Consider the following 14,070-nt stretch of genomic DNA (forward strand, 5'->3'; position numbering starts at 1 on the left):
GAAAAGCCCTCTTTTTCAAGAAGAAAAAAATAATCCCTGATAAACGCTGATGTACTTGTAGCAGCCTGAATATTCTACAAAGTATTCAGTAGTGCTAACTAACTGTTACTTTCCCTGTGTGTGTATAACGTGTGATTTACAGTGTTCCTTTGGATAGCCTAACAGTGTTCCTTTGGATAGCTCGCCCAGTCTAACGACGAGGTGAGGTGCTACTCTTCTCTCCTGATGCAGTATGGATTACTAGCAATAACATTGAGCCCTTTTTCCCTTTCTGGAGCGGTCTGTGCGTGGGACCAGTGGAGGTTGCCAGCAGGGGGCGGAGTGGCAGTGGTGGCAGGTGGAGCAGTGGAGAGAAGCAAGCAACGAATTACCTGGAGGTTAGGGGAACAGGAAGTTCTCTTCGGCGTTGGACTTGGCCGTGAACGGTCGCAGCTACAACGGGAGGTGCTTTGGAATAGCCCCGTTGAAGAAGTGAAGCCAGAGAGCCCCGCCGGAACGAGCGACGGATGATGAGACATACTTGCTAGTGACGGGTTATCCTAGAAGTATCCGTGATAGTGTGTGAGTAAGAGAAACCGAACCAAAGGACTAACGTCTAAGCTAACGAGACTAACGTCTAACGTTATCGGGTTATAGTAGTTACTGTGTGCGGTATAGTAGCATGCCGCTAACGGCTCCGTCTGACTTGAGTAGAGTACCGGGCGCGCGGCGCTGAAGAGACCGGTGGTGTAGTCAGCCACGTTGCGTTAGCAGTGTAACCGAGTAGCAGGAGGGTGCGCCGAGACCCAAAGCTTAGCTGTGTTTAAGGTAGCTAAAGTATTAGCTCGCGCGACGGAAGCAAGCCAGCAACAGCAGCGGTGGACGTTTCCCAGACGGTACAGAGGACGCCTCTTCCCACCAGCAGAGGACGCCATACAGCAAGCTCTGCCCGCTAACCACTGCCTGCTGTTCGCCCAACCTGCTGGCTGTGCTCGCGGATCGCCGACGCCATCTTGTCATCCGGACTAGTGGTGACAAAAGTGGGTCCGCCATCTTGGCTAAGTACTAACAGTACCACGTGTGTATCAACAGCAACGTCCATTGAAGTGAACGCTAATCACCAGTGTCTAAGGGGTACCCCAAACAATTTAAGCCGGCTTAGGTTAGGTTTTCTTTGATAACGTGGGCCCACATTTATTGGTTATTTTTGTTATTGGTTTATTTGACTGTTTGATTCTGAGACTCCCAATGTGTCTACGTTCTATGCCTGGGTTCCCCCAGTACAAGCGGGGTGGTTTAATGTATTGAGCACTCTGTGCCTATGGTGGGAAGAGCTTCCCCTACATTGATAACAAGAGCACCCGGTGCCATATGAGTAAACATTAACATTGTAATGTATAATCTGCCCAGGCTTCACTAAACTAGATTGGGATCATTGTGTGTGTCTCTTTCTTTGAGTTCCATCTGCTACTTCATTCTCTGGGTAAATATTGTGACTGCATAATTATTTAACCCTTACACCCCATTTACAGAATAGCATTTGAAGGGTCTATACAGGTGGTCAAGTAAGGGTACTGCTTAAAGGGAAGCCCAATAATACTATTGAACTGACAGTCACTGGGTGTGGGAGGGCTGTCGGAGGTACTGGGGGAAGTGAGGGTGTGTGGGGAGCTACTGCTGACCGCCTTGGAAGGCGAGGGAGACCAGAGTACCAGTCCCCAGGTTAGTAAATCCTGGGCCCCATCCACTCCAGCTGCAAGCCCTCCAGAACAACGTTCCGGGCCAAAGACGGGGGTACTAATAGGTCCAATACTATAGTATCCTACTACCCAGTGTCTGTGTACTACTACTCCCACAAGCAGGGATAATCCACCCTTCTACATACTGTAATATTCTAGAACGTTGTCATTTTTCGGCCTATTTATGAATCGTTTTCAAATAAACGCTAGATTATCGATATATTATGTGTACGTATGCACGCTGGTGCCGCAAGCTGTAAATCGATTCTCTTATTTCCTGATCACTCGCACAGTCAAAACAGCCATATCACATATAGGGGAAAAGCTTATATCTCCGTGAAAAAAGGTCTGATTATCCTAAGACTGGTCAAATAGATTCCTTACCTGAGATCAGATGGTATCCAAATGGATTATTCCAATTCCTGATCGCCATTCCGAAAATTTATCCTTTTATTGATCTAATGCTACGTACTGTAAAGACATATTACACGCTGTCCTGAGGGTCCAGAATGAATCTGATCGGCTCCGGTTACATGCGTGAGAAGTAAAAAGTGGATTCCGGATTTTTTTTTTCATCTATTTTCATTGAGTCCAATCCAAAAGGGTGCATTACCATCTGGGAGACGATAGGGGGCGCTTTTTTCACATCTGAGCACCTGGTGGGGCTGGTTTACCAACGGTAGACTCGGTTGATGAAATATTAATTCAGATCGCTAATAAAAAAAATTAAAAGAATATTCTCGTGATGGGGATTCAACCTCTGATAACCCGAGATATCTCGGTTTGGGCATTCAAAGTGTTAAGAGGTTAAGGGGGGGGGGGTCACCTCCGGGGCAGGACAGCACCTCCACCAGCTGGTACGGCACGCGGCCCTTCCTCAGGCGGTGCACCAGCGTCTGGATGTTCCTGAAGCCGTAGACAGCGGCGAACGTCAGCAGCGTCTCCCCGTCGCGCTCCAGCGCCACCTCCTGGAAGTCCCGGTTCCTGCAGCGCCAGGGGAGGAGCCTCTGAAGGTCACATGATACTGTGGTGCGTGGGTGTCTCTCTCTCCCTCTCTCTCTGTCTCTCTCTCTCTCTCTCTCTCTCTCTCTCTCTCTCTCTCTCTCTCTCTCTCTCTCTCAATTCAATTCAATTCAATTCAATTCAAAAAGCTTTATTGGCATGAAATTTCACAAATGTTGCCAAAGCACAATTATGACATAAACAGCAAACAACATTATACAATACAACAACAATATCAACAGAACAAGATCAAAGAAATAAAGGAGATGGTGCGGTGAGTAAAACATGGTACATGTATATACAGTATATGTGTCCTACTGGTTGTCCCTTTTCTTGTGACATGAATTGACATATTTTGCAGCTAAAACTGCACATTCTTTCTGTTCCCCCAGGAGGAATGGCAATTTCTGCACTTCTGTCATACTTTGAAATTCTGGGAAAATTATTTCAATTTTTGGAAAGAATTCCTCCCTAATATTTCTATAATTTTCACATTGTGTTAGGAAGTGTAGTTCTGTCTCTATGGCTCCCTCATCACAAAGACAGCACAACCTCTCCTCTCTGGGCAGCCAGGTCTGTCTGTATCGCCAAACCATGGTCACTCAGTCTGTACTTTGTCAGAGTCTTTCTTAGATTCTTATCAGTTACTGTGCTGAGGTAGTCTGCCACAGTATACTGTCTGTTTCTAATTTGTGTTGTGATTGTGTGAGTTGATTCCAATATGTAATGTATTTATCTTTTTCTTTGGTTATAATTTGGTTAGGTCTAATCTTCTGAGGCTGGCTAGGGTTTGTGATGTCAGAGTGTGAGATGTCAGCCAGTTTCATTATGAGTTGACAAAAGGGACTCCTTTGTAGGTCCAGCTCTTGGCAGGCCAGGGCTTTATGATGATAGCAGGCCGGGTCACTTTTTTTAATATGGCTCCAGAATTTAATTGATCTTTTTTGCATATTTATGAGTAACGGATATTGTCCTAATTTAGATTTTAGATTTTAGTCCTAATTCAGCCCTGCATGCAGAGTTTGGGCTTTTCCTTTGTACCCTGATAATTGTTTTGCAGAACTCTACATGCAGGATCTCAATTGGATTTTTATCCAATTTTGCCCAATCCGTTACTAATAAAGGGCCCCATACCTCACTGCCGTACAGTGCAATTGATTCTATAACCGCTTTAAATATTTTGAGCCATGTCCTGATTGGAATTTGGATTTGAACTGAACGCTTGATGGCATAGAAATCCCTTTTTGCCTTCTCCTTGAGTTCCTTTACAGCTGAACAGAAATTTCCAGTGGAGCTGATTTGTAAACCTAGATATGTATAGCTATTTGTTTGTTCTATTTGGGTCGCACCTATTTTGAATTCTGGGTAATTTCGCTGTAACTGGGATCTTTTTTGGAAGGTCATAATTTTGGTTTTCTTCATATTCACAGTCAGGGCCCAGGTCTGATGAAGAATGTCCAAACTTCGCTGAAGACCTTCTCTAGTAGGAGACAGTATGACCAGGTCATCTGCATAAAAGAGACACTTAATGTCTGTGTCTGTGAGATTGAGACCAGGTGCTGCTGACTGTTCTAATAATAATAATGCCAGTTCATTTATATAAATATTGAACAGTGTGGGGCTGAGGTTGCAGCCTTGCTTCACCCCTCTGCCTTGTGGGAAGAAGTCTATGTGTTTATCTCCAATTTTGACAGCCAATTTGTTATTTTCATATATGGATTTAATAACATCAAAGGACTTCCCCCCTATACCACTTTCTATTAATTTAAAAAGTAAACCCTCATGCCAGACTGAGTCAAACGCTTTCTGGAAATCGACAAAGCATGCATGAATTTTTCCTTTATTTTGATTTACATATTTATCGATTAGTGTGTGTAGGGTGAAAATGTGGTCAGCTGTTTTATAGTTTGGGAGGAATCCAATTTGACTTTTGCTTAAAACGTTGTGCTCATTGAGGACATCTATAATTCTTGAATTTAGGATGCTGCCAAATAATTTCCCCAGATTACTACTAACACAGATGCCTCTATAATTGTTGGGATCATATTTGTCTCCGTTCTTGAAAATGGGTGTGATCATCCCTTCACTCCAGCTTTCAGGGAAATATCCCACACTTAGTACCAAGTTAAATATTTTTAAGATGGCCAATTTGCATTTTCTGTTTGTATGTTTTAACATCTCATTTAATATGCCATCAGTCCCACATGCTTTTTTGTTCTGCAGAGCTTTTAATTAGTCTTCCAATTCTAATTCACTGATTGGGTAGTTGTCAAAGGTCACAGTCAGCAGGACCAAAGAATGATGACCTCTCGGACACCGGAGGGAACACGTTCTTCCTCCCCCCCTACTAGATTTTGGTCTGAATACCAAAATCCCAGACGACCAAACCACGAGTCAAGACGGAGAGGGTCAAGTCACCATGTCAGGCCATACTCCAGAAACGCTGAAAATTAAAACATATATCTGTTTGAATAAAATGTAATGAGCATGGCCCTGATTTCAAGCACTGAGCTGGAAGACAGTGATTATGAAAAGATGTCTATTTGTATTCTTTTTCCCTACGTGTGTAATACTGTAATACTGTATAATAATATAATACTGTGTAATACTGTGTTCACAATATCTTATACAACCCTAAAAGAAAAAAGAATAACCTATAGTAACCTCTGGAATGTGAGCCGTCAGAATGGAGCCTGTCCAGACGACCTTGTAGCTTACATGCAAGAACTGAGCAGCCGGTTGGCACAGGGCTAACAGGTTAACCCTTGCATGCCCTGTTAAAAGGGAAAGATCCTATACTGTCCAAAAAGGGGTCTATCTACATGTAGGATGTATAATGTATGAGGTTTTTTTCACATGTATGTTATGGAAAAACATTGTAACCAAGGTGTAAAGTATACAAGTACTGTATTGCTATATATTTTCTTTATTTTCTGCTTAAAAACATATAGTGTGGTGAGGGACTTTTCCATACTCAATTTGTTATGTAGTTACAAGTAACGGAAGGATGGAAGAGGAGGGGTGTGATTACGTACTGTACACTGATTGGAACTGTATACTGTCCGAAGGGGTATAATCTTATGACGTAGTTCTGTATTATATAAACCCCCCGTGAAACAAGGAGAGGGTACTTTTTGACTTTTTACATTTTGACTTCAGGCCTTTTCTCTGCTGAAATATATACTATGATAAATTGTGCATTTCTTTTGTAACTCTTGTAATTTTTTATTAAAAAACTTTTTGAAACTAAATCTTTTTCTTCATGTTACTTTTTCTAAGAAATACTGGTAAGCTATAATATCATTCTATTTTTTAGCACCTGATTCAATGTCATGCGGTGTAATTGAGACTTGAATGAAAGGTCGTTTTGGGAAGATACTTTTCCCTATGATGGTATCTGTCACTGTTTTTTTAGCCTGTCTAACTATTCATTAGCTCCTAAAATAGTATTCTGTCACTGTCTAAATGTTAGATTTCAGCTTATCTCTCAAAGAGAATAACATTTAAAAAATATTGTCATTAGGGCAGAAACACGGCAGAAACACGGCATGGATCTATTTAATTTATTATGTATAGATCTTAGGTGTAATGAGTACAGATGTCTGTCTTTTCTCTAAAAATAGCAAAAGAAGTAAATAAGAATCTGTAATCTATTTGTATTCAATGCAAAAGGGGATTATCCAGACAGCAAGCATTTAGAAGAGATTACCTCACTCATTTAAGCGGCGAGATGGACTCTCACCGGCACCTATGACAAATAAGGGAGGGATAATCACCTGATTGATGACAAACCTAGATTTACACTCAAGTAGATTTACTAAGGACAGACTTATCAAATAAATCTTCCTTGTTATAATAAAATATAGATCTCGCAACCTCTACCAATGATCAACATCTTGCCGGAGGGGGACGAGACGAGCAAACAGTATAGCCGGTCTATTGATACAACTCTTTTAGATTCACTGGGGTTTGACCGTCACGGCATCGCAGGACGCTGCTTGAAGCCAGACGAGCAGACCACTGAGTGATGGGTTTATCAAACTGACCTGATATACTGGGGCTTAATACAGTAGTCCAGTGGGTTCTGATAATCCTTAATAGCGCTTTCAAGATTTTTAAATTTTTCAGAAATGTGTTCTTGGGCTTGATTCTTTGTTGGTTTTCTATAAAGATTTTCGAAGTGGTTTTTCCATGTATCTCCATTTTGAATGGATTGTACATTTTTATGTTTCTTGGTAAATGAGTTCCATTTTTCCCAGAATTTATTTGACCCCAGAGACTCTTCAATTAATTGTAACTGGTTTTGTATATATTGTTATTTTTTTTGTTCTCAGTGTGTTTTTATATTGCTTTAGAGTTTCACAGTAACTAAGACGGAGTTCCTGACTATCTGGATTCCTGTGTTTTTGGTTGGAGATATTTCTTAGTGTCTTCCTAATGGATTTGCAGTCTGAATCAAACCACCTTTCCTTGTTTGTTTTCTTTGGTTGTTCTGTTTTACATTTTAAATTTGATGATGAGGCCAAATTATCAAATATGTGGTTGATGTGTACCAGACACCACTCTATACCTTCGTTATTCTGAGGGTAAATCTGGGCCAGGAAGGAGTCTAGAAGAGACTGTGTTGACTCACCGACCATAGCATCCTGGTACTGCTCCAGACTGTTGTGAGCCCATCTGTATTTCATCTTTATGTTGTACAGATTACAGGGTTGAGAGCATATATTACCTGCGTCTGCTCTTTTTAGATACAAAGTGATCTGAGAGTGATCTGATAGAGGTGTTTGTTATTTTACAGTGAAGGCTCTCAAGGAGGTTAGGTCTAAATCTGTTATAGCATAATCAACGGTGCTGCTACCAAGTCAAGTCTTGAGCAATATGTATACTGCTCTCTCTCTCTCTCTCTCTCTCTCTCTCTCTCTCTCTCTCTCTCTCTCTCTCTCTCTCTCTCTCTCTCTCTCTCTCTCTCTCTCTCTCTCTCTCTCTCTCTCTCTCTCTCTCTCTCTCTCTCTCTCTCTCTCTCTCTCTCTCTCTCTCTCTCTCTCTCTCTCTCTCTCTTCTCTCTCTCCCCCCTCTTCGCCCACTCGACGTCCCTCTCTCACCTGAGGGTCTTGTATGTGATCTCCTGGACGTCTCTCACCTGAGGGTCTTGTATGTGATCTCCTGGACGTCCAGACCGAACAGGTCCTTGGCGGCGTGTTTGAAGACGTGCTCCAGGACGCCTTCTGAGCCGTGGCCCTCGTGTCTCACCAGCGCCGGGTCTCCCGCCTCTCCCAACCTGAGGGGCCACATTCAAGCGTACATTTTAAAGTTAAATGCATCAATCTGGTGCACTTTGAGAGCAAAATAAAGAGGCTAGATCTATGATGAACTTTGTGCTCAAAACACAAAATCGACTAGAGCTTCCCAATCCTCTCCTCGCAGCACCCCAGCCGTTCCATGTATTTGTTAAATTCCACCACCAGCACACCTGATTCAACTTAACAAGCCCTTTATTAGTTGAATCAGGTGTGCTGGTGGTGGAATTTAACAAATACATGGACCGGCTGCCGGGGTGTCTGGAGGAGAGGATTGGGAACCACTGGACTAGAGCAGACATTTGAGCCAAAGTGGTTACCTGTGTTGAGTTTATTTTTTAGAAAATAAATAAATATACTGGATTACTATTACTACTACTACTGCCAATAGTTTTTATTATTATGTTCTTTTTTATTATTACATTTGATTTTTTGGTTCATTATACATTAACGGGCCGCCACAGTCTAGGTAATTAACACATTGACGACCACGGCTTGCAGTGTAATATGGCTGGAGGACAACGCTTTGTCAACAAACCGTTGTACTTTCTAACAGCTATATATATACTTTATAGTATTGCTATCTGTCCATTCTCATTGTCACTTGAGTGCATAAACCGTGCCTTCATAATGGCTTAAAGAAAATAAAAATCCATCGGTTGGTTGTCATTTTATAGCGCCGTGAATATAAGGTTTATCGCAGTTTTCGCCTCGTCTTTTTTCTGGGGAGCTAGATATGAGGCTAAAGGCTAGTCACGTTATATCAAACGCCATTTCTGATGTATATATACGAATGAAATAAAACAAACTGCGTAGCATCCGGACTATTACAGAGCATCTATGGATGAAATGGGGGCGGCGGGGGACGCCGATTACTATTATTGATTAGCAATACAGTGTGCGTTCAATATACCATTTTCACTGATCGATCACGTTGCGTTTTAAAACAATGTCCAATCCAGCTGTAATTTGGGGGAATAGTATCCTACCGTCAGCCCATGTGATCGCCGGCAGCATTTCGTCATTAGTCATCGGAATCTGGTAGATCGATATGTCCATTGGCTGATCATAAATCCCATTATTCCAGGCTGAAATATGCGTTCGGTAACGGGATCAAAGATGGAGTATGTTCGGCTGAGATCGAGGCTCATATGAAACGCCCACAGACAGTAAACATTTTTTTTTCAATCGCCCTCAATGATACTGCAGTGGAGCGATGGCGCCCCTAAGCGGATCTGGCCGGTATTGCATGTTTCGAAAATCAAATATGCGGGTAGGTCCTGCAAGTCGATCTGGGACGTTAATAGCGTTATTAATATGGAATAAAACAATAACAACTTGCCACGAGTTAACTCGTGGCTCTGGTCCACAACGCATGGCACCGAAACACGAGTTAACTCGTGGCTGGTCCCTATAGTGTTAATGGCAAACACTGTGTGCGGCGATCGATGGGTGGAGAATAAAACAGGCGAAACAGTTGGTATGCATGCACATAATACAGTATGTGTAATAAAACACAAATATGTACATGCAATAGCAACTGGGGTACATAAGAAAATTTTTGGTTTGAAAGATTGAAAATAGAATAGAGCTAATAACAGATCCATTTGAGGTGGTGATATGTAATCGCTCACATATTCAAAACAGTTTTGCACACATTCATTTAGTTTGACATTTATCGAGAGTTTGAACGTGGCCACCCGTGATGTCATCGGCGACGTTGAATCCTTGTGTTGCGTTAATTACAGCACCGTGAAATTATGTAGATGAAAAAAATAGCAATACCTCGTCTTATCTCTCTGCCACCTTATCATTTCACAGAGCTGTAATTAACACAACACAGGGATTAAATGTCCTCAGTGAATCACTGGTGGCCATTCAAACTCATTTACTCTTGATAACTGTCAAAACTAAATTAATGTGTGCAAAACTGTTTTTATTATTATAATTTTTTAATCCTCTTTTTCTCCTCCTGATTTTTCTGTGTTTTTCCCTCCCATCCCAATTTAGTCATTATGCCAATTCCCCCCTCCCCTACCTACTCACACGTGGTGGTGGGGTTAGGGTGGGACACTCACACGTGGTGGTGGGGTTAGGGTGGGACACTCACACGTGGTGGTGGGGGTAGGGTGGGTTACTCACACGTGGTCCAGTGGCAGTGAGTCCAGCTCCTCCACTCGTATCTTCCTCTGCTCCATCATGTGATAGATCTCCCCTGGAACACACAGCAGCACTGTTAGCGTGACATGGAACACACAGCAGCACTGTTAGCATGACATGGAACACACAGCAGCACTGTTAGCATGACATGGAACACACAGCAGCACTGTTAGCATGACATGGAACACACAGCAGCACTGTTAGCATGACATGGAACACACAGCAGCACTGTTAGCATGACATGGAACACACAGCAGCACTGTTAGCATGACATGGTACACACAGCAGCACTGTTAGCATGACATGGAACACACAGCAGCACTGTTAGCATGACATGGAACACACAGCAGCACTGTTAGCCAGTGTTAATTTTGTTGACTAAATTGATGACGAAAGATGTTCGTCAACGAAGGTTTTTTTCACCCACATCCTCACTGAAGATACATTACTGCAGGTCCCACTTCAGTGTTTATCATCCTCACTGAAGATACATTACTGCAGGTCCCACTTCAGTGTTTATCATCCTCACTGAAGATACATTACTGCAGGTCCCACTTCAGTGTTTATCATCCTCACTGAAGACACATTACTGCAGGTCACACTTCAGTGTTTATCATCCTCACTGAAGACACATTACTGCAGGTCCCACTTCAGTGTTTATCATCCTCACTGAAGATACATTACTGCAGGTCACACTTCAGTGTTTATCATCCTCACTGAAGACACATTACTGCAGGTCCCACTTCAGTGTTTATCATCCTCACTGAAGATACATTACTGCAGGTCACACTTCAGTGTTTATCATCCTCACTGAAGATACATTACTGCAGGTCCCACTTCAGTGTTTATCATCCTCACTGAAGACACATTACTGCAGGTCCCACTTCAGTGTTTATCATCCTCACTGAAGATACATTACTGCAGGTCACACTTCAGTGTTTATCATCCTCACTGAAGATACATTACTGCAGGTCACACTTCAGTGTTTATCATCCTCACTGAAGACACATTACTGCAGGTCACACTTCAGTGTTTATCATCCTCACTGAAGACACATTACTGCAGGTCCCACCTCAGTGTTTATCATCCTCACTGAAGACACATTACTGCAGGTCACACTTCAGTGTTTATCATCCTCACTGAAGATACATTACTGCAGGTCACACTTCAGTGTTTATCATCCTCACTGAAGACACATTACTGCAGGTCACACTTCAGTGTTTATCATCCTCACTGAAGATACATTACTGCAGGTCACACTTCAGTGTTTATCATCCTCACTGAAGATACATTACTGCAGGTCACACTTCAGTGTTTATCATCCTCACTGAAGATACATTACTGCAGGTCACACTTCAGTGTTTATCATCCTCACTGAAGATACATTACTGCAGGTCACACTTCAGTGTTTATCATCCTCACTGAAGATACATTACTGCAGGTCCCACTTCAGTGTTTATCATCCTCACTGAAGATACATTACTGCAGGTCACACTTCAGTGTTTATCATCCTCACTGAAGATACATTACTGCAGGTCACACTTCAGTGTTTATCATCCTCACTGAAGACACATTACTGCAGGTCACACTTCAGTGTTTATCATCCTCACTGAAGATACATTACTGCAGGTCCCACTTCAGTGTTTATCATCCTCACTGAAGATACATTACTGCAGGTCCCACTTCAGTGTTTATCATCCTCACTGAAGATACATTACTGCAGGTCACACTTCAGTGTTTATCATCCTCACTGAAGATACATTACTGCAGGTCCCACTTCAGTGTTTATCATCCTCACTGAAGATACATTACTGCAGGTCACACTTCAGTGTTTAGCATCCTCACTGAAGATACATTACTGCAGGTCACACTTCAGTGTTTATCATCCTCACTGAAGATACATTACTGCAGGTCACACTTCAGTGTTTATCATCCTCACTGAAGATACATTACTGCAGGTCCCACTTCAGTGTTTATCATCCTCACTGAAGACACATTACTGCAGGTCCCACTTCAGTGTTTATCATCCTCACTGAAGATACATTACTGCAGGTCACACTTCAGTGTTTATCATCCTCACTGAAGACACATTACTGCAGGTCCCACTTCAGTGTTTATCATCCTCACTGAAGATACATTACTGCAGGTCACACTTCAGTGTTTATCATCCTCACTGAAGATACATTACTGCAGGTCACACTTCAGTGTTTATCATCCTCACTGAAGATACATTACTGCAGGTCACACTTCAGTGTTTATCATCCTCACTGAAGACACATTACTGCAGGTCCCACTTCAGTGTTTATCATCCTCACTGAAGATACATTACTGCAGGTCACACTTCAGTGTTTATCATCCTCACTGAAGATACATTACTGCAGGTCACACTTCAGTGTTTATCATCCTCACTGAAGACACATTACTGCAGGTCACACTTCAGTGTTTATCATCCTCACTGAAGATACATTACTGCAGGTCCCACTTCAGTGTTTATCATCCTCACTGAAGATACATTACTGCAGGTCCCACTTCAGTGTTTATCATCCTCACTGAAGATACATTACTGCAGGTCACACTTCAGTGTTTATCATCCTCACTGAAGACACATTACTGCAGGTCCCACTTCAGTGTTTATCATCCTCACTGAAGATACATTACTGCAGGTCACACTTCAGTGTTTATCATCCTCACTGAAGATACATTACTGCAGGTCACACTTCAGTGTTTATCATCCTCACTGAAGACACATTACTGCAGGTCACACTTCAGTGTTTATCATCCTCACTGAAGACACATTACTGCAGGTCACACTTCAGTGTTTATCATCCTCACTGAAGATACATTACTGCAGGTCACACTTCAGTGTTTAGCATCCTCACTGAAGATACATTACTGCAGGTCACACTTCAGTGTTTATCATCCTCACTGAAGACACATTACTGCAGGTCACACTTCAGTGTTTATCATCCTCACTGAAGATACATTACTGCAGGTCACACTTCAGTGTTTATCATCCTCACTGAAGATACATTACTGCAGGTCACACTTCAGTGTTTATCATCCTCACTGAAGATACATTACTGCAGGTCACACTTCAGTGTTTATCATCCTCACTGAAGATACATTACTGCAGGTCACACTTCAGTGTTTATCATCCTCACTGAAGATACATTACTGCAGGTCCCACTTCAGTGTTTATCATCCTCACTGAAGATACATTACTGCAGGTCACACTTCAGTGTTTATCATCCTCACTGAAGATACATTACTGCAGGTCACACTTCAGTGTTTATCATCCTCACTGAAGACACATTACTGCAGGTCACACTTCAGTGTTTATCATCCTCACTGAAGATACATTACTGCAGGTCACACTTCAGTGTTTATCATCCTCACTGAAGACACATTACTGCAGGTCCCACTTCAGTGTTTATCATCCTCACTGAAGACACATTACTGCAGGTCACACTTCAGTGTTTATCATCCTCACTGAAGATACATTACTGCAGGTCCCACTTCAGTGTTTATCATCCTCACTGAAGATACATTACTGCAGGTCCCACTTCAGTGTTTATCATCCTCACTGAAGATACATTACTGCAGGTCACACTTCAGTGTTTATCATCCTCACTGAAGACACATTACTGCAGGTCCCACTTCAGTGTTTATCATCCTCACTGAAGATACATTACTGCAGGTCACACTTCAGTGTTTATCATCCTCACTGAAGATACATTACTGCAGGTCACACTTCAGTGTTTATCATCCTCACTGAAGACACATTACTGCAGGTCCCACTTCAGTGTTTATCATCCTCACTGAAGACACATTACTGCAGGTCCCACTTCAGTGTTTATCATCCTCACTGAAGATACATTACTGCAGGTCACACT

General features: G+C 42.3%; 1 protein-coding gene across 1 annotated transcript in view; it reads right to left on the reverse strand.

Moving 5' to 3' along the window:
- The window catches only part of narf (nuclear prelamin A recognition factor), a gene marked incomplete at its 5' end in the record, with an annotated part of 34,801 nt that overhangs the window by 5,114 nt on the left and 15,617 nt on the right, over positions 1–14,070 (reverse strand). The window contains 3 exons of the mRNA XM_084322308.1: positions 2,545–2,702; positions 7,861–7,998; positions 10,160–10,232. Of these exons, the coding sequence (XP_084178434.1) occupies positions 2,545–2,702; positions 7,861–7,998; positions 10,160–10,232 (369 nt within the window). The remainder of the gene's footprint in view (positions 1–2,544; positions 2,703–7,860; positions 7,999–10,159; positions 10,233–14,070) is intronic.

The sequence above is a fragment of the Notolepis coatsorum genome (assembly GCF_963971535.1).
Source record: "Notolepis coatsorum genome assembly, chromosome: 10".
Taxonomy (NCBI): Eukaryota; Metazoa; Chordata; class Actinopteri; order Aulopiformes; family Paralepididae; genus Notolepis; species Notolepis coatsorum.